The sequence below is a fragment of the Hemibagrus wyckioides genome, linkage group LG16 (genome assembly GCF_019097595.1).
Source record: "Hemibagrus wyckioides isolate EC202008001 linkage group LG16, SWU_Hwy_1.0, whole genome shotgun sequence".
In the NCBI taxonomy this organism is placed as follows: Eukaryota; Metazoa; Chordata; class Actinopteri; order Siluriformes; family Bagridae; genus Hemibagrus; species Hemibagrus wyckioides.
In genome coordinates, this window is record NC_080725.1 from 6,910,058 (window position 1) to 6,936,890 (window position 26,833).

General features: G+C 37.9%; 2 protein-coding genes across 9 annotated transcripts in view; both read left to right on the top strand.

Annotated features, from left to right (window-relative positions):
• rxfp2a (relaxin family peptide receptor 2a) overlaps positions 1-16,929 on the top strand; it is a 56,286-nt gene extending 39,357 nt beyond the window's left edge. The window contains exons 8-17 of one of the 2 annotated variants that reach the window (XM_058412813.1): positions 1,900-1,974; positions 7,238-7,309; positions 8,413-8,484; positions 8,644-8,715; positions 8,876-8,947; positions 9,240-9,311; positions 9,413-9,642; positions 10,812-11,222; positions 14,801-15,019; positions 15,624-16,929. In XM_058412813.1, coding sequence (XP_058268796.1) covers positions 1,900-1,974; positions 7,238-7,309; positions 8,413-8,484; positions 8,644-8,715; positions 8,876-8,947; positions 9,240-9,311; positions 9,413-9,642; positions 10,812-11,222; positions 14,801-15,019; positions 15,624-15,889 — 1,561 coding nt within the window. In that variant the 3' untranslated portion in view covers positions 15,890-16,929. The remainder of the gene's footprint in view (positions 1-1,899; positions 1,975-7,237; positions 7,310-8,412; positions 8,485-8,643; positions 8,716-8,875; positions 8,948-9,239; positions 9,312-9,412; positions 9,643-10,811; positions 11,223-14,800; positions 15,020-15,623) is intronic. The other variant, XM_058412812.1, reaches the window with a different exon arrangement.
• A 1,750-nt stretch (positions 16,930-18,679) lies between these two features.
• fryb (furry homolog b (Drosophila)) overlaps positions 18,680-26,833 on the top strand; it is a 61,192-nt gene continuing 53,038 nt past the window's right edge. For 4 of the 7 annotated variants that reach the window (XM_058411895.1, XM_058411896.1, XM_058411893.1 and 1 more), the window contains exon 1: positions 24,008-24,486. In XM_058411895.1, coding sequence (XP_058267878.1) covers positions 24,303-24,486 — 184 coding nt within the window. In that variant the 5' untranslated portion in view covers positions 24,008-24,302. Of the gene's footprint in view, positions 18,820-24,006; positions 24,487-26,833 lie in introns of those variants that run through there. The other 3 variants (XM_058411892.1, XM_058411894.1, XM_058411900.1) reach the window with 2 other exon arrangements.

Sequence of the window (26,833 nt, forward strand, 5' to 3'; positions counted from 1 at the left end):
TTGAGTAAATTTTTAAATAAGCACATAATAATTCATTTTAGATACTCATCACATCCTCTTTTACTTTGCTGGGTGTCACAGTACTTTGATTCATCTTTGTTGATTACTGCATTATTGCCATCTCGTGCAAAAATCCTTGCTTATTAAATTAAAATGATTAATTACACTGGATATAAATCATAACTGACATCCTGATTGAACAGTATATGATGCTTAAGAACTGTGCAGCTCCATTGGGCACCACCACAGTTCTTTTTCTATATGCTCACCCTTTCTTTTAGAACAGCCGCATTCAAACTTTTATCCCCATGAGACCTATTTTTGAGAACATCCCCTTAAACCCCCCAAATAAAGCAATACTCAAACAACCACAGCATATACTATAAAAAACGGGAGCAGTCATTTCCTTCACACATGGCTTTCATTGCCTATTATTACTTGGCTAATAAAATAAAAGACAACCACATTTTAAGACCTGCCAACCCCAAGAGGAATAATGCATAGTCAAACCCCCACTGTGTGTGCGTGCGTGTGTGTTTGTGAGTGTGTGTGTGTGTGTGTGTTTTGCTAGTTGCCTCTTAGAAACTGCTTCCCCACAGCCAGAATTTTCACTGTTGAGCTGCACAATCTATTGAAATGTGTCTGTGCTGAATGGTGCAGGAGACCAGGAAACAGTGAGCTTTAATCACTTCCAAATTATCATCAACATTACGATTATTCCCGCAGTGTTAGATTTGTGTCGTTGTTTGTGCTGCTTATTCAGTTTTCTAAACACATTTTCCAGTTTTACCTCTTTCAGTGCTTCCCCGATGTTAAATAAAACATAACACTGATTACTGATAAAGCCTTTTACAATGACATAAAGTGAATGCAGTACATTAATGCACCTTATTTTATTGGGGAGAACAGTGGAGATGTGAGAACCAGCCAAAACATTGCTGCAGAGATAGGAGGAGGAGGGTGGGGGCTGTCACATGCTGACAAACTGACCATAAGGAGACTGCTCTTTGGGCATGTTATTAAGTGATAACTTGTTCTAGTGTACACTGATGTTAAAATGCAGAGCTCCTACACAAAATATATAAAGGGTAACAGATTTATTATAATAATTTATTATAATTACTTATATTTATAATTATAATTATAATTTATTTTTTGGTATTTATTTAAATTTACCCCTTAACCATAACATATCAAATCTTTTGTACAAGTCCTACATGTTTCACTTATGTATTAGAAAAATAATTGTTGGTAAAAGGATCACAAACTCTATACTCAATAATGTACTTGCTACATGGGCTCTTTTGCACTTCTTGATTACTAATATAAGCAAACCTGTAGGAATGACATTAAACTACTTCCTGCATTCCACACAAATGTGCATTTATATTTTATATTCTTTATTATAACATATTTACTGTTAGCTCTACCTGTACTTTCCTTGTTGCATTGTTATTGTCTCTAATATTTATATGTATATACAGAGAACTCACACACAAATGTCCTCATAGACGTGTCTTTTATTTATTTTCTTCTCTCATCACTATTTTTGTCTTTGGCATTCTGACAAAAATGCTTTTTATTTTTTAGTTTAATAGAAAACAGGAGGGATTGCATGAATGCCTGCAATAATGTTTAGCCAAAGCTGGATGTTAGACCTGGCATCAGTGTAGCTGCTCACTGGCTGTTTTTGAAAAGTGTAATAATTTATGCATTTGTAGGATTATCAGCTTATTAGAAGTGCTTTCTTTATTTAGCGCTCTTAGTGTGATGGGTAGGAGTTTAGTTAAGTGGCAGTAAGTTGAAGTACAAAAAATATGCAAAGATTCTGTAGAAGAAAGCATTTTGAAGGTTTTTTGGCTGTTAAGTATAATGAAGATTATGCCATGTTTCTCTTAGGTCCATGGTGAACACATCCCTGGTACAGCTGTCTGAACTAAGCCTCTGTAACTACATGCCTCTGCTCAGCTGGCTGTGAGTGCTATCATCCTCAACAAGTCCACTTTTCTGTTTACTGACCATTCTGTAGCATTCTGTCTTAAACTGATGACTTAAAGTACATGTATAACAATATATAGAATTTGTTGTATCATAAAACAAATCTTATTACTATCATTTAGAATACGAGAAGACACAAAGCTATTTTATCTGTTCACACTCATGCCACTCTTGATTGCAATTGCTGCGATGTCACAGTTTCAGAGTTATTTATGATGTATGATTGCCAAGTTACCTTGCCATTGAGCTTTTTTTAAACCCCAGTGGTTCTCTTCCTTTTGGTGTCTGGCTACAATTCTGCAAAACAGGGCTTGCTGCCTTTCTGTACAGCCATTCTCAGTTTCAGATTATATTGGACAATGTGAGAAATTATGACGATTCTCAAATATCTTAGAAAGAAGTACAATTATGGGACTTCTGGTTTCTTTCTTGTATGTAGACTGATATACTATAATATTTCCAAATCTACACAATTTACTTTGAGGACACAAACTCCTAATCATATGCTGGATAGTGGACCCAAAAAAAAAAAAATCCTTGATATTACCTAGCACCCAGAATGCTCTGTTTAATTTACACATCCCCATTACATCTGAATTCTCACGTTTGGCTTAAAGTCATCAGTTGCACTGTGTCATGTTTTCTGAATGTTAAGATCCTGATTTGCGTTTTTAGAGAGGAGATAGAAGTGCCTCTTTGCACTTGCAGAAAGTATATTTACATTGGAGGGAACTTTCTACAACTTATTTGTATGCTGTATAATTATATTACAACCGCTTGGCAGTTTGAGCTACAGGAACTGGCCCAGAACTACAGTGTCGGGTGATTTGTGTTGTTCTAACTGATTTTTTGTCTTGAAAAATATGTATGGAGCTCAGACTCTCACCTTGCCAAGCAGTAATTTGACCAAAAGCAATGGAGGAAGAAACTTTATTGTTTGGAAAAAATTGTAAAATAGACTTACTTGATTTGATTTTGAACACAGTGCAAAGTGACATCATTTTCACTGACTGTTCATTCTCTGAACCATGTGTGGACAACATAAGTAAAACAAATAAAGCCCACATGAATAGAATCTGTTTTCTTCATATGCTTAATTAATAGCAGCCATTTGATCGAGTGCATTTGTCTAATTCAAGAGAAAAAAATGTGGATCAGGTTCATGGAACCTGAGAGGGAACTTATACAGCTGTTCCCTTTTTTCCTGTGTACACGTAGTCAATCAACCAAGAGGTTTGGTGACATGTTACCAAGGCAACACTTTTTTTTCTGTGATGTGGTCACACTGAGGTTGGAGGCACAGCTTTTACATTAGAAGTAATGATTTAGTTCTGATTTATATATTTAAATAAATAAATATAAGCTTTTTTTATTCACCATATCAATCAGCTAAATAATGTTGTTTTAGGAAAGTATGAGTATGATTTAGGTACAAGGTATGCACCGAGAAGCGGAAACTATGAGAATTGCTTGCAATTTGCAAAGGAAAAATAAATATGATCTGACACAAAGCATGTCTTGGTGGCTGAACAAATGCATTAAGATTATATTCTTAACAATATAGGTGCCATGACAGGGGATCTCTTTGAACTTTATAAGAAACTGTTTTCCTAAAAGACATTTATGGGTCATTGCCATTTTTGTTGGGAAGTAAGGAAATGAAGCATTTTTTTCTACCACAAGTGTAACCAATGCAAAAAAATAATGGAAAATAATCATTTTATGAAGTTTCTTACTGTCAGTAACAAAAATTGTGGTCCCAAAAATGTCCCCACTCCGAAGAACCTCTTTTTGCCTTTTATAGCTGAGAAGAAAAGAGAGTAGCAGAGTCTATTCATCAGTAACAAGTGTCTTGATCACAGAACAGCCCGTAGTATGCCTTAAGAAACCTTAATACGGAACAGTTACAGCATCTGTCTTGTAACAGATGTAATTAATATTTTCTGCCTCATTCCCACAGGAAGCATGTGGCTCTCTGAGTCCCACAGGATGTCTGTCTAAATGGCAGCATCTACATCCGAGGATAAATGCGGGTCATGTAGTCATTGCTTCTTGGAATTTTAAGAAGAGGATATTGTGTGTTTCATGGCCTCATTACAGTCTGAGTTGCCGCTTTTATCAAACACACACGTGAGCAAAAGTGGAGCTCTCTCTGGTATGTCCTCAAAGTGCTTAGGTTGGCCATTTGTCTGGTTCTTCTTTTGTTCCCTACATCTTTAGGTGTGAGTTAGAGACAGAGAGACAGCTATGGCTTTATCAGTTCAGAGAGCTCTTGTAAGAGGATTTTTTCTGTGTAGTATTTGGTCAGAGTGACCTTACCAGGACTTCCAGGAGGATAGTCACAATAAAGGAGCTGCTTTCTGAGAGTAGAAAAGTACTAAGATGACCAGTTAGACTAATGGACCGTGAATAAACCTGAACATTAGTGTGTGTGCATGTGATCCAGGGGAACAGTGTCTGCCTTTCATTCTGTAGTTTCCTTAGCTTGAACCAGATAACCATTTACTTGATGCACTGACGAAAGGAGTGACTGGACCAGTTCAACAAATAGAAACACTCCTTTTTCTGTTGTGTTGCAAATCACAGCACTATTATGGTGAATATAGGTGGTCAAAGGTATGTTCATGCCTATTATGCTTGTTGAAAATCATTCTAAAACCATGGACACTGTTATCAGAGTAGACCCTCTTTTCTGTTATAATAACCTACACTGTAAAAAAAAATCGTACTTTTACAGAATTTTTACTCTTAATTTTTACAGATTTTTCCTGTATTTTTGAAATACACAGAATATTACTAATTTGACCAAAATATACTGTGAATTTACATGTCTAAGGTAAAATACCACGGAAAGTTTGTAACTATGAATAACCATAAAATTTCCATTTTTTTAAAAGAAATTTTTGTTTTTTTTCACACTAAAGGACTGTTAAAATACATGTTAAATGTATCAGAATTTCACATATATTCATTTTTTATTTAACAGAAAAAATGTTAAATTCTAGTTGTATACTTGGAATACATTTTAAAATAAGATACAATTAGTGACAATTAACAAATAAAAAATAATGGTTCAATAATTTTACATAGATTTGTTTCGTATTTGACAGGCATCTTGTATTATTATACATATATAATAGAAAAAATATACATATTTATTTATTTATATAGTGTATAATGTCTAATCTAACATTTTTAGATGCTTAGGAATCTCGAAATCTATGCACTGCTTTCTATCTACATTAACCAAAATCATTTAAATATGGATGAAATACAATTTACGTAGGACATGGATGCAACAAAATAAACGCAATCTATAAATTGGACCATTATTTAATATACTTTCTGTCAGGTGACATTGTTCCTATCACAGCAAACCCACCTATCAGAGCCACCTGACAGAGGTCAAACCCGTGGATTATCAGGAGCTCTGCTGCTGTCCTAAACTCAGAGTTGATCAATTGCGGCAGCGCACGGGGGGAGGAGTTTTCGTGTGGGAGTAACTGGGAACAGCTTCAGTGGCTTAGTGGTAAGCATGTTTGCCTCACACTTCCAGCATCCTCGGTTTGAGTCTCGCTCCCGCGCTTTGTGTTTGTGGAGATTGTGTGATATCACCTGGATACAGTCCAAAGACATGCTTCTAGGCTTTCTTTAAACATTAAAAGCCAAACAAAAATACACAATATCTCATGTAAAATTAAAGCAAAAAACTGTATTTTAATAATGGAAAATTACTGTAATTTTACAAGATGGTTTTTTCCTGTTATTTTACAAAATATTATTGGCACCCCAGCTGCCGGAATATTTCCGGGTTTTTTTTACCTTTATTTTTACAGTGTATATAAAGGCTTTTATCTAGATTTTGGAGTGAGGCTTCGTGGATTTGGCCTTTCAGCCGCAAGAGCATTGGTGAGGTCATGCGTTAATGTTGAGCAAGGAGGTCTGGTGCCAGTTTGACACTCCTGTTAATCCCAGAGGTGTTCAGTAGGGTTGAGGATATGGTTTTGTGTAGGCCACTCAAGATCTTCACACCAATCTTAGCAGACCTTGTCTTTATGGACCTTGCTTTGTGTACATGCTGGAGCAGGTTCCCCATTTAATGGAAAATATAACATAAGACATCCTATACAATTGTGTGCTTATTGTGTTTATTGTCTATGTCACAGAAACAAAACCACTAACAGTTACTATACAAACCAAAATATGGAGTAGAAACATATGTATGTGAGTTGGTTATTGTACTTTGATAGCTCTCAATAGAAGAGAAGTAGTGATGGTGTTTTGATCAATAGGTGTTTGTGATGTGAGACATGTTTGTGTTTTGAAAGTTGTGTAGCTGGTTCATATAATACATTGTATTATAATACAATACATACCAATACATTGATCCGCAGGGTTTTGAAGAGAGACATATGTAAAGGTATTTTTGGAGGTTCACTATTATTTTTCAGTTCAGAGTAATGGAAATGGTACACACTGTGCCTTTGCACATGAGTATTCGACTGGCTTCTGATGCGTTCTTTCCAAAAACCTATTACTGACCCGCTGCTATGAAAAGCATTGCTTCTGACAAGGGTGGAAATGAGCTGTTTCATATTAGTCAAACTAACTCAGCTTTCAAAAAGTGAGGAATGGGAATAAAGATAGCTTTGCAATCCCGTCCTTATATAATAATGGCTTTGCTTTAGTGTGTGGATATGTGCACTGTCCTTTGGTCATCATCATCATCATCATCATCATCATGGTAGGCCTGTTTGATTTGTGAGATGCTGTAGTTAGAATGCAGTGCTGATGGCAGCCAGCAGAGAGAAAGCTGGAGAACAGATATCAGTTGCTATATTGTGTGGGCTGTCTCTCTCTCTCTCTCTCTCCCTCTCTCTCTATCTCTATCTAAATGACGAATCACTGTCTGTTTTGAGTCTGAAAGCCTGAGCTGATTGCTAATGATAGATGCTAGAAGAGTCATTCACTGACTCAATGCCAATACATCTGGGTAGTAGGTTTTATGTCAGCGCTATAGAATCTCCTTTTCCAGTGGGTTTTGCTTTCAAGTCATCACAGAAATTAGCCCATCTGTGGGAACAACGAGACATGCATGTGTATGTTGCGTTGTTTTCATTTGTTGTCAAGGATTAAAGGGGTTTAATAGTAACACATCTAAAGGTATGTAAAACTGTTCATTTCTGTTCTGAGGTTTATACAGTATGTTAGATGTTTTACACCATTTCTCTCTGCCCAGGGATTTTGCTGAGAACCACATTGAAGTACTGAACTGCTCCACTCTCATGACATGTAGTGAACTCACAGTACTGTAAGTTCTTTAATGCCTTGGTGTATTTTTATATTTGTCATGCTTAAGTTTTGATAGTGTTGTTATGTTAATGAATGATCAAAATACACTCACCGTTTACTTTAATAGGAACACTTGTACACCTGCACGTTAATGCAGTTATCTAATCAACCAATCATGAAGCAGCATCACAATGCATAAAATCATGCAGATACAAGTCAAGAGCTTCGGGTAATGTTCAAATTTAAAAATCATAATGAAAAATATTTGTGACTTTAACTGTGGCATGGTTGTTAGTGCCAGATGGGTTGGTTTGAGTATTTCTGAGATTTTCATAGACAACAGTCTCTAGAGTTTGTTGTGAATGGTGTGAAAAACAGAACACCATTCTGTGTAAATGGTGAAAATCCCAAGAGATCATCATTTTCTGAAAGACTCGATCCAGCTCATGCAGCTCAGTCACAAAGATCATACTTTTTCTTCATTCTGATGATTGATTTGAACATGAAGCTAACTGAAGCTCTGCATGATATTAGCGTTGTGCTGCTGTCACATGATTGGCTAATTGTATAACTTCATCAAAGTGAAAATCAATAAGATGTACCATTAAAGCAAGCGATCAGTGACGCACTCATTTTCTGTAGCAGCATTATCCTGGTCAGGTTTATGGTGAGCACTACCACAGTACCATTCACACATTCTCACATGTTTTTGGGAGGTTAGAGGAAACTGGAGAACACAGAGAGACATCATGCACAGAAACTCCACACACAGTAAGATGAGCTCTGAATTGAACCAGAGACCCTGATGAGATCTGTTCCTTGTTGGTAAGGTGCATTGTCTGGTGCTGTAGGCAAGAAACCATTCTTTTATTCACAACACATTCCCAGTCTCAGTAAATGAAAAAGCACTCTGTGTGTGTGTGTGTGTGTGTATATATTTGTTTGTGTGTGTGTGTGTTTGCATGTGTGTCAACTTCAGGTCATTGTGCCCCAGAGAGAAAATACAAGCTGCTCACTATAGCTCATATCTGCTGTTATGAAATCTAAAATAAAGATGATCACAGATACTGTTCTGAGTGTTCATTAGTCATGGATTTTATAATTGACTTTTCCTGTTTTTAGATCACTGCGTGACAATAAAATCAGGACTCTTCCCGAAAACACTTTTCAGTCACTTGGAGCATTGGCAGAGCTGTGAGTACAAGAGAACTTTAAAGCAATGTACCTCTGTTTCCTATTAGTAAATAAGTACATTTTCACCTGATCCAAAATCGGTTACGTCTATGGCTTGGATTTCCACAGGCACATGCCTCTACTAACATAATTTCCTTTGCTCCTTTCCTGCTTTTTTAGGGATTTGTCCTGCAACAGGATTGCAGATCTCCCCAACAACATATTCAAGAATTTAAAATCACTATTGAAACTGTGAGTTTTGTCTTTCTATTTTTCAGTAATCTAATAATAATTAGAATGATATAGCATCACTAAATCAGATTATATATAAAATATGTCTAATTAGTCTTAAATAAAAATAAAATGACTATATTTTACATGATTTCATTTATTTTTTTGGATTTCTTTTTAGAAATATATCCCACAATCCTTTGCTTCACATTCATGCTGGTCATTTCGATCACCTGATTCAGCTTGAATCTCTGTGAGTAAACAAGCACAAAAGTGATTTTGGAAAAAAGACATCATATTGTGCAAAGTGGCTATATTTAAAATCAGCATTATTCACGGTCGTTGACCGGAAGATCTGGGTTCAAACCCCAGCACCGTCAAGCTGCCACTGTTGGGCCTTTGAGCTAGGCCCACAACCCACCCTGCTCCAGGAGCAATGACCCCAACCCCCAAGGATTGGATATGTGAAGAAAGAATTTCAATGTGTAGTGATGTATATGTGACAAATAAAGACAAATTAACTGATATCAGGCTGTGTTTTGCAGAGGACTAGAGGACATTGAGATTCCTGATATACAAACGAAGATGTTCCTCCCAATGAGCAAACTGTCTTACATGTACGTGCTGTAGCTCCTCCTGTGTTAATGCTGCATCAGGATTTGCCTAGCGCATTCTCTATATATGTATTCTTAATCAGCTTTTATATTCTCCTGTGCAGATACTTTAAGGATTTTCACTATTGTTCCTACGCACCCCATGTGCGGAAGTGCAAACCCAATACAGACGGGATCTCATCATTTGAGGACCTACTGGCCAACGTGATCCTAAGAGTGTCTGTCTGGGTCATGGCTTTCATCACCTGCTTTGGAAATCTCTTTGTTATTGGAATGCGATCATGCATTCGTGCAGAGAACAACCTGCATGCAGTGTGCATCAAAGTCCTGTGCTGTGGGTTTACATTGCACAAAGAAAGCACACAAGCCATCTATCACTCATTCATTTACTGAAACACACAAACACACACTTAACTGCCAAACAGTTTTTGTGTTGATGACAAAAAAAAATCAAGTGCTTCACTCTCAGTTACTATGATCAGATTTAAAAAGACAAGCCATTTATGTGTAAATGATACAACAGAGGCACTGGAATGGACTTTATTAGAATAATGGTGAAACAAAGATGATTGGGACAAGAACCGCAGTAAAATAAATCATGAAAAGATTTAATGCGAAAGATTGTCATGATCAGATAAATGCTGTGTTTTAATCTGTCTGTGGCTGAGTTTTGTGGTATGTGTGATCTCAGTAAAAAGGGACATCCTGTCCTGTGAGATCTGGGCTGCACAGGTTCAGACAATTTTTTGGTCTGACTTTTTTTGCAGCATGAAGATAATTACCAGAGCCATTATCAGCGGTGGATGATAATGTGTGCAGACAGTCACTTATATAAAAATGGTGTTATAAATTGTAATGAGCTAAAGCTCCTCAAATGAGTGGAGAAATGTCCCTCAGCTCAGAAAATTGCATTCAGAATTTGGCCTTCCATTACTAGACATTTTAAATGAACTTGATAAACTTCATAGACATCAATCATTCATCTTCTTTAACTGCTTTAGCCTGAGGAGTTGATCTGGAGAGTATGCTGTGAACACTTAGGAGTTAATTTGCATAGCGAATCAACCTGTTGGCATGCTTCTGGGAGGTAGGAGGACTTAAGTCTCAGAATTAAACTGGAAACATTAGAGCTGTGAGATTGCAATACAATCATCTGAACCACAAAGCCCTACTTTTATGTGTATATATATATATGTATATATATATATAAACATTTGCCTATCAAGTAAAATATTATGAATGTATGTATGCTCATTCTCTTTACTAGATAAATCCATTCTTGAAATAGTCTTATTCTTTTGGATAATTATGCTTATTTCAAACATTTATTTTCCCATTAGAATGAACAATCAATTATTTCCTGAACTAAGTGAAACCTTATGTAATATTTTAAAAATGTGAAATCTTAGACATAACCTTACCTTTATTAAGGACTTAGATATTCCCTAAGTGTTTCCCTAAGTGTTTCCTCAATCTCTGTACTTTTCTTCCTGTTGTCTGTAGGTGCAGATTGTCTGATGGGGGTCTACCTGTTCTTTCTGGGCGTGTTTGATGTGAAGTTCCGCGGTGAGTACAATCGGAACGCACTGCTCTGGATGGAGAGCCAGGAATGCCGGACCATTGGTTTCCTGGCCATGCTGTCTTCCGAAGTGTCTGTGCTTCTCCTCACTTATCTGACTTTGGAAAAGTTTCTGGTCATAGTTTTCCCCTTCAGTCATCTGCGACCCGGGAAAATGCAGACTGGTGTGGTGCTGGTCTCCATCTGGCTGCTAGGATTGATTATAGCTGGTGTCCCTCTGCTTAGTGACGACCTTTTTGGCAACTACTATGGACGCAATGGAGTCTGCTTCCCCCTGCATTCTGATAGGCTGGAGAAGCCCACCGCTAAGGGTTACTCAACAGGAATATTCCTTGGTGATTTTTTCAATATTTTTTTACTTTACTTTTTTTACTAAGAAATAAAATGCAGTTGCAGACATACAGATATAGTAGCATCATTGATTTATTTGTCATTCTGTTCAAATGCACTCAAATTTAAATGTAAATTTAGACATTTAAAAAAGCCAGCATGGCTCACATGCTGATTTGACATTACAATATGCAAGAATAATTATATACAAAAATAATAATTAATATGTAAATTATGTATTATATATAAATAGTTAGCTTACAGTCCGCCTTGAAAATGCATTTGTAAGGATGTCTGCGACCAAATTGATTTCTTCTCCTCTGTCAGCCATTGTGAGTTAAAATATATATATTTTATTTAGTTTCGCTGCCTCTGACTACTCAAATTATCCAATCAAAGGACGGGAAATTGCTGACTTAATTGTATACCTGCTAGATGGTCCCAGTGATGCCAACTCGAAATCTGATTGGTTAATGTAACAATTTCATTGCTGCTCATTTTAAGCTGTGGGTGCCTGCACTATTGATTCTGAAGGCCTTAAGGCAGATTTGCCTATATACACTATATTGCCAAAAGTATTCGCTCACCCATCCAAATAATCAGAATCAGGTGTTCCAATCACTTCCATGGCCACAGGTGTATAAAATCAAGCACCTAGGCATGCAGACTGTTTTTACAAACATTTGTGAAAGAATGGGTCGCTCTCAGGAGCTCAGTGAATTCCAGCGTGGAACTGTGATAGGATGCCACCTGTGCAACAAATCCAGTCGTGAAATTTCCTCGCTCCTAAATATTCCACAGTCAACTGTCAGCTGTATTATAAGAACGTGGAAGTGTTTGGGAACGACAGCAACTCAGCCACGAAGTGGTAGGCCATGTAAACTGACGGAGCAGGGTCAGCGGATGCTGAGGCACATAGTGCGAAGAGGTCGCCAACTTTCTGCAGAGTCAATCGCTACAGACCTCCAAACTTCATGTGGCCTTCAGATTAGCTCAAGAACAGTGCGCAGAGAGCTTCATGGAATGGGTTTCCATGGCCGAGCAGCTGCATCCAAGCCGTACATCACCAAGTGCAATGCAAAGCGTCGGATGCAGTGGTGTAAAGCACGCCGCCACTGGACTCTAGAGCAGTGGAGACGCGTTCTCTGGAGTGACGAATCGCGCTTCTCCATCTGGCAATCTGATGGACGAGTCTGGGTTTGGCGGTTGCCAGGAGAACGGTACTTGTCTGACTGCATTGTGCCAAGTGTAAAGTTTGGTGGAGGGGGGATTATGGTGTGGGGTTGCTTTTCAGGAGCTGGGCTTGGCCCCTTAGTTCCAGTGAAAGGAACTCTGAATGCTTCAGCATACCAAGACATTTTGGACAATTCCATGCTCCCAACTTTGTGGGAACAGTTTGGAGCTGGCTTCCTCTTCCAACATGACTGTGCACCAGTGACCAAAGCAAGGTCCATAAAGACATGGATGACAGAGTCTGGTGTGGATGAACTTGACTGGCCTGCACAGAGTCCTGACCTCAACCTGATAGAACACCTTTGGGATGAATTAGAGCGGAGACTGAGAGCCAGACCTTCTCGTCCAACATCAGTGTGTGACCTCACAAATGCGCTTCTGGAAGAATGGTCAAAAATTCCCATAAACACATTCCTAAACCTTGTGGACAGCCTTCCCAGAAGAGTTGAAGCTGTTATAGCTGCAAAGGGTGGACCAACGTCATATTGAACCCTATGGATTAGGAATGGGACGTCACTTAAGTTCATATGCGAGTCAAGGCAGGTGAGCGAATACTTTTGGCAATATAGTGTGCATATATATATATATATATATATATATATATATATATATATATATATATATATATATATTAATGTACTTAATATTTTCCCATCATAATTGTTTACTACCAAATAATTAAAAATAAATATTTTTTTGTTCATTTGATTGAAAAACAATTGGTGGTCTCTAATGTTTGCATAATATTACAGATTTTAAACTCTTTTATTTACAAAGTAGTGTAGCTGGTTTTAACTGCTTTAAATAAAACTGGTGGAGAATTATAATCAAGTCTTGGGGACTCTTAATAGACCATGGTGCTGACCAATAGATTTATGCTCACAGAGTCACTGAGCAGGCTAAAACTAAGTTTTAAAAAACTGGTAGAAATAAGTGCTGACTCACATATCTACTATGCTAATATCTACAGCTCACATATCTACTATGCTAATATCTACAGCTCACATATCTACTATGCTAATATCTACAGCTAATAACATTAGCTGTGGTATATTTGCCCTGTAATCAAATCGAAACCAATAAAAACAGAAGACCTGACTGAAGGATCTAGTTTGCGAAGGTATTTATAAAGTGCTAGGTACAGTCAACAAGACACTGAAATGATTACACACACATTAAGCACACTGATTCAAATTTTTGAAAAATATCTGTCTTTCTTTATCAGAAATTATATTTTATTTGAAATGAGTGTGTGTGAAAATTATAGAATTTAATAAATTACAGTTTTTATTACAGTTTCATCTCTCCATCATACAATGGTATTACCTGCCAGGAGAGTAAAAAAAGTAGAGCTTAAAAAATAGTAAAATATATTATTATTATATTGTATATTATTAATATTGGTTTATGTTAATCTAAGAACAGGAGGTTTTGCAGCACACCATGTGTTAACCGACTTTTTGTGCTTCTCAGTAGCTGATATGCTGATTGTCTGCTCTTTTAAACTTTATATAAGACCAGTGTTATGTAGTTTATTGTATTGGCTAGTGTTGTATACAGTGTGTTTTTAAGTGTACTACTGATACACTGACCATAATTTCAAGAAATCATGAGCTACATTATATAATGGGTCTAATGCCATCTAGTGTTTTCACAAATCCTTCCCACAGAGATATGCTTCCTTCCTTCATTCAAAATTTTAACTTTGTTCATACACTGTAGGGTCAAAAGTAGGTGGACCCCTGACCTTTACACATGTGGTTCTTCCCCAAACTGGTGGCAAAAGGTTGCAAACACTTAATTGTTTTTGTATGCTGTAGCATTTCCTTCACTGTAGCTTAAGGGTGCAAACCTATTCATACATGACAATGCTCCTGTGCACAAAATGAGGTCCATGAAGGCATGGTTTGCTAAGTTTAGAGTAGAAGAACTCGAGTTGACATGCTCAAAGCCCTGCCCTCATCCTTACTGAACTGTTGGCCAATTATGTGCCGGGCCACCTCACTCAACTTTAGTGCCAAACTTCTCTTATGCTCTTGTCGTTGAATGGGAAAATCCCAACAGCCATGCTTCAAAATTTAGTGGGAAGCCTTGTCAGAAAGGTAAAGGTTAAAATAACAATAAAAGGGCTTAAATATGGAATTGTGGTCAAAAAGCACATATGGATGCGATGGTCAGATATCTACAAACTTTTAGCCACATAGTTTATCAAAATAAAGTGATGGAACAGGCCTTCAGCTTTTTTTGACACAGAATTCTATGGATGTTCATATACATATTGCTTTGTGTGCTCCACAGCCATATGTGTTTGTGGATTATATATCTTATTAAGCCCTTCTTCTGTTAACAGGACTGAACCTGCTGGCTTTCCTCGTCATTGTCTTCTGCTATTCCAGCATGTTCTACTCCATCTACAAGACTGGCATCAATGCCACAGATGTGCGAAATCGCTTGCACAAAGATGTGGCTGTGGCCAATCGCTTCTTCTTCATTGTGTTCTCTGATGCCCTCTGCTGGATTCCAATATTCCTGGTCAAAACGTTCTCCCTTCTGAAAATGGAGATACCAGGCATGTACAGACTGCAGTTTATTTTATGACTGATGTTTATTATAATGCACATCCACAAAAAGATGATGTGTTCATAAATATTTAATGTTTTCTCCTTAGTGTGATAGTCACAGAATTTTACATAATTTTTTTCTGAATTTTTTAAATGATATTTAATATTGTTAATACTGAAGTGATTGTAACACAAGAAAAACGTTCCATTTACTATGTGTATATTTCAAATATACAAAATTATTTACTATATCTTATTAGTGATAAAGTTTTATTTATACAAAACTAGCAAACTGAGATTAAATTGAAAATTTACAATAACATATAATAGCAATATCAGCAATATAGTTAATGAATGATTGTTTTATATTATTATAACTAAAACATATTGGAATAGATACACATGCTTCCTGAAGCCAGGAGAGGTCATTTAAAGGGGTTTTTTGTTTGTTTGTTTTAAAAAGGTCATATTAATTTTTTATATATATTTACAAAGATCAGGTGTATATATATATATATATATATATATATATATATATATATATATATATATATATATATATGATATAAGTCAAAAACAGAATAAACTGTTACTTGTATTCATGACATGCAGGTACTATAAACTCTTGGGTAGTGATCTTCATCCTGCCCATCAACAGCGCCCTGAACCCCATCCTCTACACACTGACCACCAGCTTCTTCAGGGAGCAGGTGGAGCTGTTACTGTGCCACTGGCAGCGCAGCTCATCCATAATGAAAGACCGCAAGAGCCTCACCAGCAGTACAATCTACATGGAAACTTCCAGGCATACGTTCTACCATTCAAAAGGCAAACTGTCCCGGGTCTCCTATCCAGACATGGATGCCCGATATGGCTGATGGACTAGAAATGTGCTGACCTCATCTTTACCATCTGCAATCCATGGGAACTGAAGGCTGTACTACAGAAAACACAACATGGGACTCTTGGTCTAGACTCTTGGAAAGTGGGTTCTACATAGCAGTATGGATCTAGATTAATTTTCTCTCTCAGGAGAATGAATGCATCAAAGGCATCATTGCTATGTATGTACAGGGAAAAGGGAGATTATATTTGTTGCCTCCATCAAAGCAGAATAAATGGTACTAGCCAGCATCTTAAAGAAGAGTAAAATGCACAAATACATAAGGAAATCAGATGCTCTTCACACAGCTGCAGTGTGTTGTGTTTAACGTCGGTAGGTCACCTGAAATGTAATAATGAATGCACTTTGAATGAAATGAGTGAATGAATGATCTGTAGAGGATTTCTTTTACACATGTGCAATATTTATAAGTCAATTTTCTGATGATTCTATCAGAAACAGTACAAGTCATCTCACTGAATATACCGTACAGTTCACAAATGTTATCTGATCAATTCAAACGTTTGAATGTATTTCTAACATAAGAAAACAACTACTAATGAAAACTAAAGATATTAATTCACCCCCTTGGGAATGTTTTGCTGTGGCACACCAAAGGGTCTTCTTAGACCATTTACAATCTGAAGTTAATGTTCAGATTTGTACTGTGTATAAAGAGGAGCTTCACCTTTCACATTTTTAAAGCATTTTTTAACCATTTTTAAACCGCTGTATAAATAGGCATATGCACTCAGAGATGCTCTATTTATAGCTTATTTGTTAATGTAATGAAATGCCAATGTGTTATATGTGCTATAGTAATAATATATTGTACATGTTTAAGTTTTTTTTAATGTTTGTCATTGCCATTTGCCATCTTTCGGTCTTGCATCAGCGTTTCTATTAGACTTTTCCCACTTGGGTCACCACTGTATATTTTTTATATGGCTTGGCAGGGAAATGATAATTAAAATGAACCAGCTTCTTTGAAATAGCTATGTGCATCTTTTAAATACAGATTTTAACCATACAATTGTCTATAATAATTACCATACAGCACACAGTTAAATAAACATTTTTCCCCTGATGAACTTCACTACGTTTTGGACCTAGGAAGCAGCACATGGCACACATCACAGCCTCAGAGCTCCAGACTCCCAGAGATTTGATCCTGAGCACAGGTTACTGTTTTTGCAGTCTTACATATTTTTCCACTTGTGGCTTGGTGATGCTAAATTGTGTGTGAATATGTGTGCATGGTGCCCTGTGCTGGACTGATGTCCCATCCAGGGTATATTCCAAGGTCATTATTCTGAATGGGTGTCTTTTTGATTTTGTAAGTTTATTTATTTATTTTTAAATACTTTATCTAACTGGTCCCCCTTTTGCTGCCAAAACAGCCTTGCCCCATCATGCACTGTGTATTCTGACACCTTTCTATCAGAACTTCTTCAGCAATTTGAGCAACAGTAGCTCGTGTTGGATCGGATCACACAGGCCAGCCTTCACTCCCAGCATGCATCAGTGAGCCTTGGTCGCCCATGACCCTGTCGCTGGTTCACCATTGTTCCTTCTTTGGACCACTTTTGATAAAACTCGCTCAAATCCTTGCCCATTTTTCCTGCTTCTAACACATCAACTTTGAGGACAAAATGTTCACTTGCTGCCTAATATATCTCACCCACTAACAGGTGCCATTATGAGGAGATAATCAGTGTTATTCACTTCACCTCTCAGTGGTCATAATGTTAAGGCTGATCGGTGTATATTAGCAGTTATAATATATCTTATCATATATATTTATCAACCCTGTTCCTGCCATTCACACAATTTTGGTAATGAGGCTGCTTGTGTGTGGTTGTTATACTCCGAACAAGATTACAAATAAGACAAAATAAAACATAACATTTGTAGTAATTAGCATACATTTCTAAAAAAAAATAAAAAAACAAACAAACAAAAAAAGCAGTACTATAGTCACTTGCATTACATCACCATCCAGTAACTAAATAAATATGTGTTTAAGCATTTCTATAGAGCAGGGGTGTGACTTCTGCTCAGTTGGAATAAAAACACTGGCCCTTTGCGGATAAGAATTGACACCCCTGCTTTAGAGATTTTCATCATCCCTAATAAACATATTTTGATGATTATGGGAAAGGTAAATGACCAAAGGTTTGTAGGGCTTCCCACAATCTGTTGCAACAAAGTTTGAAGTACACAATCGTCTAGAACGTTTTTGTATGCTGTAGCATTACCATTTCCCTTCACTGAAACTAAGGGAAATGCTCCTGTGCAACAATCAAGACCCATAAAGACATGGTTTGCCAAGGCTGGAGAGATCTGTTAAGAGCCCTGATTGACATTAGTCCCTAACTAATCCCCCATTAAAGCCCCTGTGGCTGAACGGGCAAAAATCCTCACAGCCATGCTTCAGAATCTAGTGGAAAGCTTTCTCTGAAGCAAAGAGGGTTTAAAACTGGACTTAAGCGTTTGAAAAGCACAAACCTTTGGCCACATAGTGCTTGATTTACAAATTAAACAGATCATTGTGTCAACAATCTGGGTATTTTGCCTTGGTTTGTTTGGATCTAATTCTCATGCATCCTTCCCGTGTGCTTACTTGTTATGAATTTGTGCACACGCCATCAGCATCCAGCAGCATCCCTACAGGTGCAGCGACAGAGCGACTATGCATGACGTGATGCTTATCCAATCAGCGAGCGGCTCTGGGGAAGTCTGGTATTTAATTGGTTGCCAAGGGCGGAGCCGCGCTCTCCTCACTCTCTGTCTTTTCCTGACAGTCGATGGAAAAACGCTTAAGGCGAGAAGACGCGCGACAGAATAAGTGGAAGATCCGAAGATTTCTACAGTGCCGTGGAGGAAGAAATGGCAATTTAACAAAGACTTAAACAAAGATTTAAGGTACTGAAATATTTTGACCGACGCTTTAATTATCAAAAATGGCATTTGCTGTGTCTTGGTGCTTTTTTTTTCGCAGTTAAACGTTTGCGAGGCAGAGCGATGAAGACTCGGCTACATGCTGGCTAGCAGGATGGCATCAGTGTGAGCGCAATAAAGACTGAATTGTTTTAAAATACTATACAGTTTTATTAGATTTGAGATTGTGAACGGTTTATATCGATATACTTGAGAAATGTATTTTAGATCAGGCTCTGGTCCGCGGTCTGAGGAAATGGTGTCGAAGTGATGCTGTGATGCTGATGTCAACAAAGCAGCTGCTGTTCACGCGCACCAGGTTTATAAAATGGCGCGTTCACTGAGCTCATACTAACACTTCTGCTGGGAAAAAAAAAAAAATCCTTTAGCGACCTCTGTTTACGATTTTAATTTAATAGTCCAATGAGATATAGTATGTGATTTTTAAAAAATCATTTAACTTCGACCTCATTTCACCCTCTGGCCTACATGCAGTATAAAATTTTAATACCTTTGTGAATTTGGAGCTTGTCTGCTGTGGACATTACTTATAGACCATCTTTGTTAACAGTTTCTGAATAATACTAAGGTCATTACAAAACCTAATACAATTATTGATCATTTTCATCAGGCTATGGGACAATAATTTATCAGCTGAAAAAGACTGGAAAAGAAAAATCTTCCAGATTGACCAGTTTGATTTGTGTTTCAGCAGCTGCTAGTTATTCATTCCAAGTTGCTTTTATCTCGGCATGGTGATGGTCCCTGTTTTAGGGTGAAATCTGGGTGTTAAATGTTGTTAGTTCCATATTTCACTAAAGGTCATCCATCCTGGGTGCTCCATATCTTCTAATTCATCCTAATGGTGTTCAATGGGGTTAAGGTCAAGGCAGATTGACCCCTTTCACTCCACCTTGGCAAACCATGTCTTCATGATTTCATTTGTACATGCTGGAAGTCTGGGTTAGGGAAATTGGCATGTACAGCATAACAAAGAAATTTGGGGAAGATCTACATATGGGTGTCGAACTATTTTCGGGCTATGTAGTGTAGGTCTCCTTTGTTTCTTACTGCGGCTCTACCTCAAGTATTGGAAGTAAGTACTGGAACAAATAGTCTTAAAGTAAATGAAAGTAAATAATATTTGGCTGCAATAATATTTGATCAAGCCAGCAACCCACTGACTTCACCAAACTGTTGCATTCTTCTTTTGTATTGCTTTTACAAGTTCGTTGCAGCTTCTGTCAGTCGTTGTTTTCAGTAGTTTTTTTTTGGTTTCTTAAGGAGGTGAAATGCTGCTGAAACGTTCCTCCCAATTAGCTTGGAGGCATTACTCTGTAAATTGGCAGACAGGATGTTTCTGTCAGCTTCTGAATTTCTTCTGCTTCTACCATCATAAGTTACATCATCAATAAAGATTAATGTGTTTCAGAAGCAGCCACGCAAGCCAAAACCATAACACCACTTCCGCTGTGTTTTGGATCATAGCCCTTCCATCACTTTGGTAGAGGTTAATCTAAGTTCCGGAGTTTTGTGATACATCTCTGTATTTCTTTGCATTTTCCAGTTCTGGCCTTTTAGTAAAGGCCTTCTGACCTTTACTGCTGATCACTGGTTTACATCTTGTGGTATTTCTGCTCTCAAAGTCTACTTGGGGTTGAGCATTGCGATACCTTCACCCATGCCTTTTGGAGCCTGTTGATGTCATTGGCTGTTATTTTTACAGTTTCTCTCCTCAACTGCTGATGGCCACCTTTTTCACTGTCTGGTTGTTAGTACACCAGTGGTTTCTTTTCTCTTTTTTTCCCAGGACATTCCAAATTGTTGTATTGGCTGTTCCAATTGCTTGTGCAGATTGATTTTCCCTCGATTCTCAGCTTCCAAATTGCTTGCTTTTCTCCCATAGGCAGCTCTCTGACTTCAATTCGGGTTATTCTTTCTTAAAAATGCAGTCTTTGCAGGTGAAACCCAGGGCTCAGGCCAAGAGTTCATTCATAGATATTACCTGTTTAAACACTTAACCTAACAGGGCACAGCGGAGCAACAAGAAACACCTGTCAGTCACATGTTCCAATATATTTGATCACTTGAAATGATGTATGGATTCAAAAGGTACCATGTCTCCATTGTTTAACACAGGGGAAGTGCTATCCCGTCTTCTTTGTGTGCTCCTTTGGGGATGACTGTATCTTTAAAAGTGCTAAAATAATACACCTCAATTATTAAACAAGCAGAAGGAGTCATGATCTATACTTATCACAGCCTTCTTGCCTGTCATTTTTTTCCCCTGCTCTCCCTCACCATCTTTTGTTGACTTGGTATGTGCTAGTGTCTGGCAGTAGTGTGTTTGATTAGCCATCAAAATATTTAAGCCCATGTGCTGACTATCTCTGATCCACTACAGGCCTAAAAGAAATCCTGTACATTGTTCTCATTTTCTCGAATTACATTATAGGTTGTCATGAATGTTTGCTTTTCTTTTTCACACAGTTTAATTGCATGAAATAATCTGCATTGAGAACGACTAAATCCTCACAGCTATGCTACAGTAAAACTTTCCCAGAAGAGTGGAGGTTATTATAACACAAAGAGATGATTGATCTGGAATGGGATGTTCAAAAAGCATGTACGGGTCTGTTGGTCAGGCTTCCACAAATATGGCCATAACGTGTAGTGTTGACCAGCTGGAAGAATAAAAAGAGAAGAAAATAGGAATCGAATTGTTCTTGCTGTAGGCCACTAGAGGGCAGAATAATACTTCCTACTTCTGTTAAAAGCACAGGTTCTCAACGCTTATCCCAGAATACCCCAAGTCCTGCATATTTGAATGTTTTACTCATTTTAATGTTTACTCCCAGTACAACTGATTCAGCTAAATATTCAGAACTTGTACTAATTAACAACCTTTATGTTGAAATGGGAGTGTTAGAGCAGGGAAAACACTAAAATGTGCAGGACAGGGAGTTGGACAATGTTGGGAATCTGTGGCTGATAGCAGTCAATAGGTTGAAAGGTTGTTGTGATGATTTACATTTACCTCATTCGACTGTCCAAAGCCTCTTACAGTTGAAATAGGATACAGCTGAGCGTTAAAGGCCTTGCTCAAGGGCCCAACAGTGGTAGCAGGGTAGCATGGGATGTGAAACTCACCAGTCAGTATCCCAAAAGCCTTAACCACTGAGCTACCGCTGCCCACAGCTCATATACATTTCAGGCTATTTTCAATTCCTGATTGTAGAAGTATTTCTGCTCACACACACAGATCATGTAGGCTAATGGCCTTGGGATGACTGTTCCCACTAGCACTTAGATCACATCAACTGTCTGGAAATAGATGGGCAGCCTACATACGAAAAGATTAAAACAAGAGATAGAGAGAGACTCACGGCAGATCAGAATAATTTAGGGCTAATATATTTTTAAAATAATGTGCAAAGTAGAGTGCAAAATGCAGCTTCTTCAAACCACACTCGTTGTTTTCCGACTACTAAAAACACTAAGGATTTGAAGTAATCTTTACTATTTACTCTGTGTGATTTTGATTGTGTAAATACCAATGGCATTCTTTGGAGTGTGTGTGTGTGCATGCTTATGTTTAATGAATCATTTGTGTTAGTCTAGGTGAACAGCAGTCAACTGTGTGGCTGAATAACTGTGTGGCTGAATCACAGGATGTGTGTAAGTTTTGTTCATGTTAAGTAAACAGAGCACAGAGACAGTATGTATTGTTTATGTTTGTGTCTTTGGGTGGGGGAGAGCCCCTCCATAGTTGTTTACTGGTTAGCACTAATGAGTGGGTGTGCCCATGTCTTGTGTTTGTGTGTGTGTGTGTGTTTGCTCTTTGCTCTTTGTAGTTCCTCCTATTTCAAGCTGGATGTAAGGAAATTAGGATGTAGAGGAAAAGAGAGTTGTGCAACCTGGTAGTACCTGCCGTTGTGTGATTGTCATTTATGTGTGTGTGTGTGTGTGTGTGTGTGTTTGTGGGATTAGGTGCTTTGTTCTATAGTCTGTTAGGGTGGTCAAATCAATTACCCAAGAGTCTGGGACAAGAAGATTATGTGTTGGTGCAATTAGTCTTTTATTCCTAGTTACCTGGTTTGTCAAGCAGACTGAATAGGCTCAGGGTAAGCAGCACCTTTACTTCTCTCATTCAAAAATAAATGAGAAAGTGAGAAAAAAAATAGTGAAGCTGTCTAATAACTCTCCTGCTAGCACAGCCGGCAGACTCTTTGTTGTTAAACAACCTGAGAACAATTAAGCAACATTTTAATAATATATTTTAGAGAAGAGAGAGCATTCATTTTCCAAGGAGGATTCAACAAGCAGATGTGAACTTCACACAGATTTTATTTAATTTTTTTCAGGTGAGTGGAATAAGAACATCAGATTGTTTGCCTATAACCTCGGATCATATATGTCTCAGCATCAGTTATGTAAGTTTAGACTAAGAGAAGTTTCCAGGGTCGCAGCATGCCCTAGGGCATGACATCATAGCTAATGAATCAGGATCAAGATCTTATTGTTAGATTGCAGTCTCCTCTATGGTGTGGTCAGTTTCTTCCTCGCTCGCCTTTTCCTCTGCTCTCGTTTATGTTGTCCCTCTCCCTCCCTCTCTTTAGAGCCAAATTACCTGGGCTCAAGAGACAGAGAATAAAACTCCTCTTTCTGTGTCTCCCTAAAGAAAAATGTCAGCAATGTCTGCAGGTCAGAGAACAGGAGGTCATTTATTAGCTTAATGTCCTTAAACCAGGCTAAACTACACATCTCATTAGAGACTAGCAGTTGTGGCATTGTGTATATGCAGCTTCTTCTTAATCATCTTTATAGCGTCTCAAAAAGTGGTTTACAAATGCACACACATCCGAGGTTTTCACAGATCTCAGCTTGGTTGAATGTAGAAACTCGGGAGAAAGGATTTGGGAGAAATACTCAAGGGATGTGTTTTCTTGATGAGTTTTAGAGAAACAGCACACACATATATGCGAATTTTTGCTACACGAAGACAATCACAGAGTTTGTTTATCGAGCAAATCCTGAAAAAAGATTGAAATCACAGAAAACCCTGCTTCATTTTCACACCCCCGTTACACTCCATTTTTACACTTCACCACCATCCCGCCCTCCTGTGAAAAGAGGCGGGCCTGGATTGAGTAACCCTACACCTGCCTCATTCAGCAGTGTTACTGTAACAGGCTAAACAGCCTCGACCAGCGACAGCACAGGCTCCCCCACACATGCTTGTCTGACAAACATTTAGACTTCACACTTATTCAGCACACAGATACCGAGGAGGAAATGCTACTGACACAATCAGTGAAGAAAGACCACTAGCGTGGGGGACTACTGAAGACAAGAGATCAGAAAAGGAGGCAAAGTGAAGGAAGACTGGAAGAACGGGCTGCCAGATTGCTGTATCCATGCTGTTGAGTAAGTGAACGCGGTCGCTCTCGGTCACCCTGGTATCGGACATGCCTAAAGAGGATGCGGTGCCAAGCGACACAAACTCCTTTGATGCCCAGAGCCAGGACAGTATTGTCCTGGTCCAGATGGCCAACCTCTCCATGGACATGTTCACACCTGGAGACTTCAAAGGGAAATTCCGAAAGATCCAGCCCAAGAAAAGACCCACGATTATTCGAGAAGAAACACCAGGTAGTGTTTATTGTGTACTATATCCTACAGTGCATTATATCTTCATACTGAACCAGCTTTGAGTGAATTCTTAACAACTGTCCTAGTGTTCACCAGAGTCACTTTAAATCTGTAGCTACTGATTCAACAGTTGTGAATCTGTTGTGACTTGTAAGACCTATTAAAACTTCACATATCACGTATACAGCCATGCAGGACAAGTCTGTCTGAGGTAACTCTATTAAACGTTCTAAACTCTGGTATGACACAACGTGGTTATGTCATTGCAGAGTAATGACAGCCTTTGACATTACCACACACGCTTCACATGTGATTAGTTCACCAGCTATTTGGTAGACTGTTTAACTGAAAACAGTATTCCTGTTTTGCTTGTAATTTGAGTGAGCAGAGCTGGTGCGCTGTCAGTCCTGTGAGGGCTTTTTCATGGAAAATAGGCATGATCAGATTCCTCAGTGTACACCTAGACACATGAAAGAAGAGCAGTGTCCGAAAGCCTGAGGCAGATAACAAGAAATGGTTTTGGAACAAGAACAAGGTTAACTGCAATTGTGTTTGTACCATGCAATTTTTGCAGTAGAATTTAAAAACACAGAAAGAAGTGAAACAATTTTGCCATTAAAGAAAAATAGGAATTTATTGAAGCTTGTTACTGTGTGCTTAGCGTGAACAATTACTGTGTGTTGACAAATCCCGTTTCTTTGAGATTACTTGTAATGGATTTATAATTAAGTGATATTGCAAGAGTGTGGTAATATTGAATATCGACATGGCTGTGATTCAGCTTAGGTCAATGTTCAGTATTTCTGCACTCTTAATTGAGTGATATTGCCTTTATACAACAATTCAATAAACAAGAAATTACTATTGGGTAAACGACAATTCAGAAACAGTATGGCTGATTGTTCTGTTTACTTTTGTGGCGCAAGTGGAGAAAGGTTTTGAAGAAGCCACGTTCACAATCACTATGACGGGTACTTGACTAGCTCTGGGGAGTCTCTTCTTTCTTTTATCATCATCTGATGATTTTTTTTTTTTATTAGATTATTATTACAATTATTATAGTATTAAATTTGCCTTAAAATGATATAAAATTCTAAAAATGATTATTGAAATGATCTAGTTTTACAAAACCATAACAATAAAGGTATTATGATAAGCAAGCAACAGCGAAACCAATGCTGTATGTAAGCTACTAAAACCTTTTAACATGTTCAAATGTTTTTAGTAAAATTTTAATAGACAGCTGCAGTGACTTGCGTTCTGTGGATAGTTCAGGGAAATGTGCTGGATGTAGCTAGAGATGACGTACTGGAAATTTCCATTAATGCTACAAAAAATATGTTACAAAGAAATAAATAAACGAATTATATTTATTATATATTTAGGAATCCATCACTTGCTTTCTGTAGTTAAGTACAGCCGATTGCCTTTTCAGACATCTATTCAGACAGGTGTGTGAATTGCCTGCGCTCAGGAATTCACATAGAAGCCTCAGTGTTAACTCACTGAAGAGTGTCTTTGTCACAGGGAATTCCTCTCGAGAGCTGTGTGCTGAGTTTGGGACTTTGTAAACTGTTGCGTGAGCGTAAAGTGAGCGTGCATTGATATATCATTTGTTTTCGATGAGGTGCCATTTCACCTCAGCCTGGTCCATCTAAAACTCCCAGCAACCAGTGACTTGTGCTAGTGAGTATATTACGATAGAGCACTTTACTGCATTTCCAATGTCAGGTCTGAACAGCTGGGTCTCTGTGAGAATGCTTGGAATTGTCTAAGACGTTTGAAAGTTGGGAATAATTGTTGAGAAAAGAGAGAAGGTTGATGAAAGTTGATGAATAAATGCACCAAATCTTGCTAGATTTTGATCAAATGAAGTTTAAAAGATTCAAGAAAAGACTGAATAAATGGGATTGCAGCTGCTGTGGAGACAGATGGTGATTGCTGTGCGTGCTGTAAGAAGAGGCAGCTGGGATAGCTCCAAGCCAGCTAAGAAGACTCAGCAGTAGCAGAGACCTATAAAGAAGCACAAAAACCGTCGAGTCATTCCTTATGTTTGGCCAGTGCAAACACTGTCATCCAATACATATTCATCACATTTAGTCTTCTATTTTTTTTTATTTATATGTGAATGATTAACTGAAAGGTTACGTTTTACAGTTTCTTGAGGATTAAATATTAAATAAGAGTTTAAAAACTGTATATTTAGGTTTACAGATCCTTTTGCTCCAGAATAATTTTTTATTGCGCTGTCGGCTGTTCAGTCTGAATTCTTTTTCATTTTTTTGGTTACGTCATCCATAAGTCAAGTTATATTTTCTCATACCAGAGTGTGGTAAACCTGAATGTT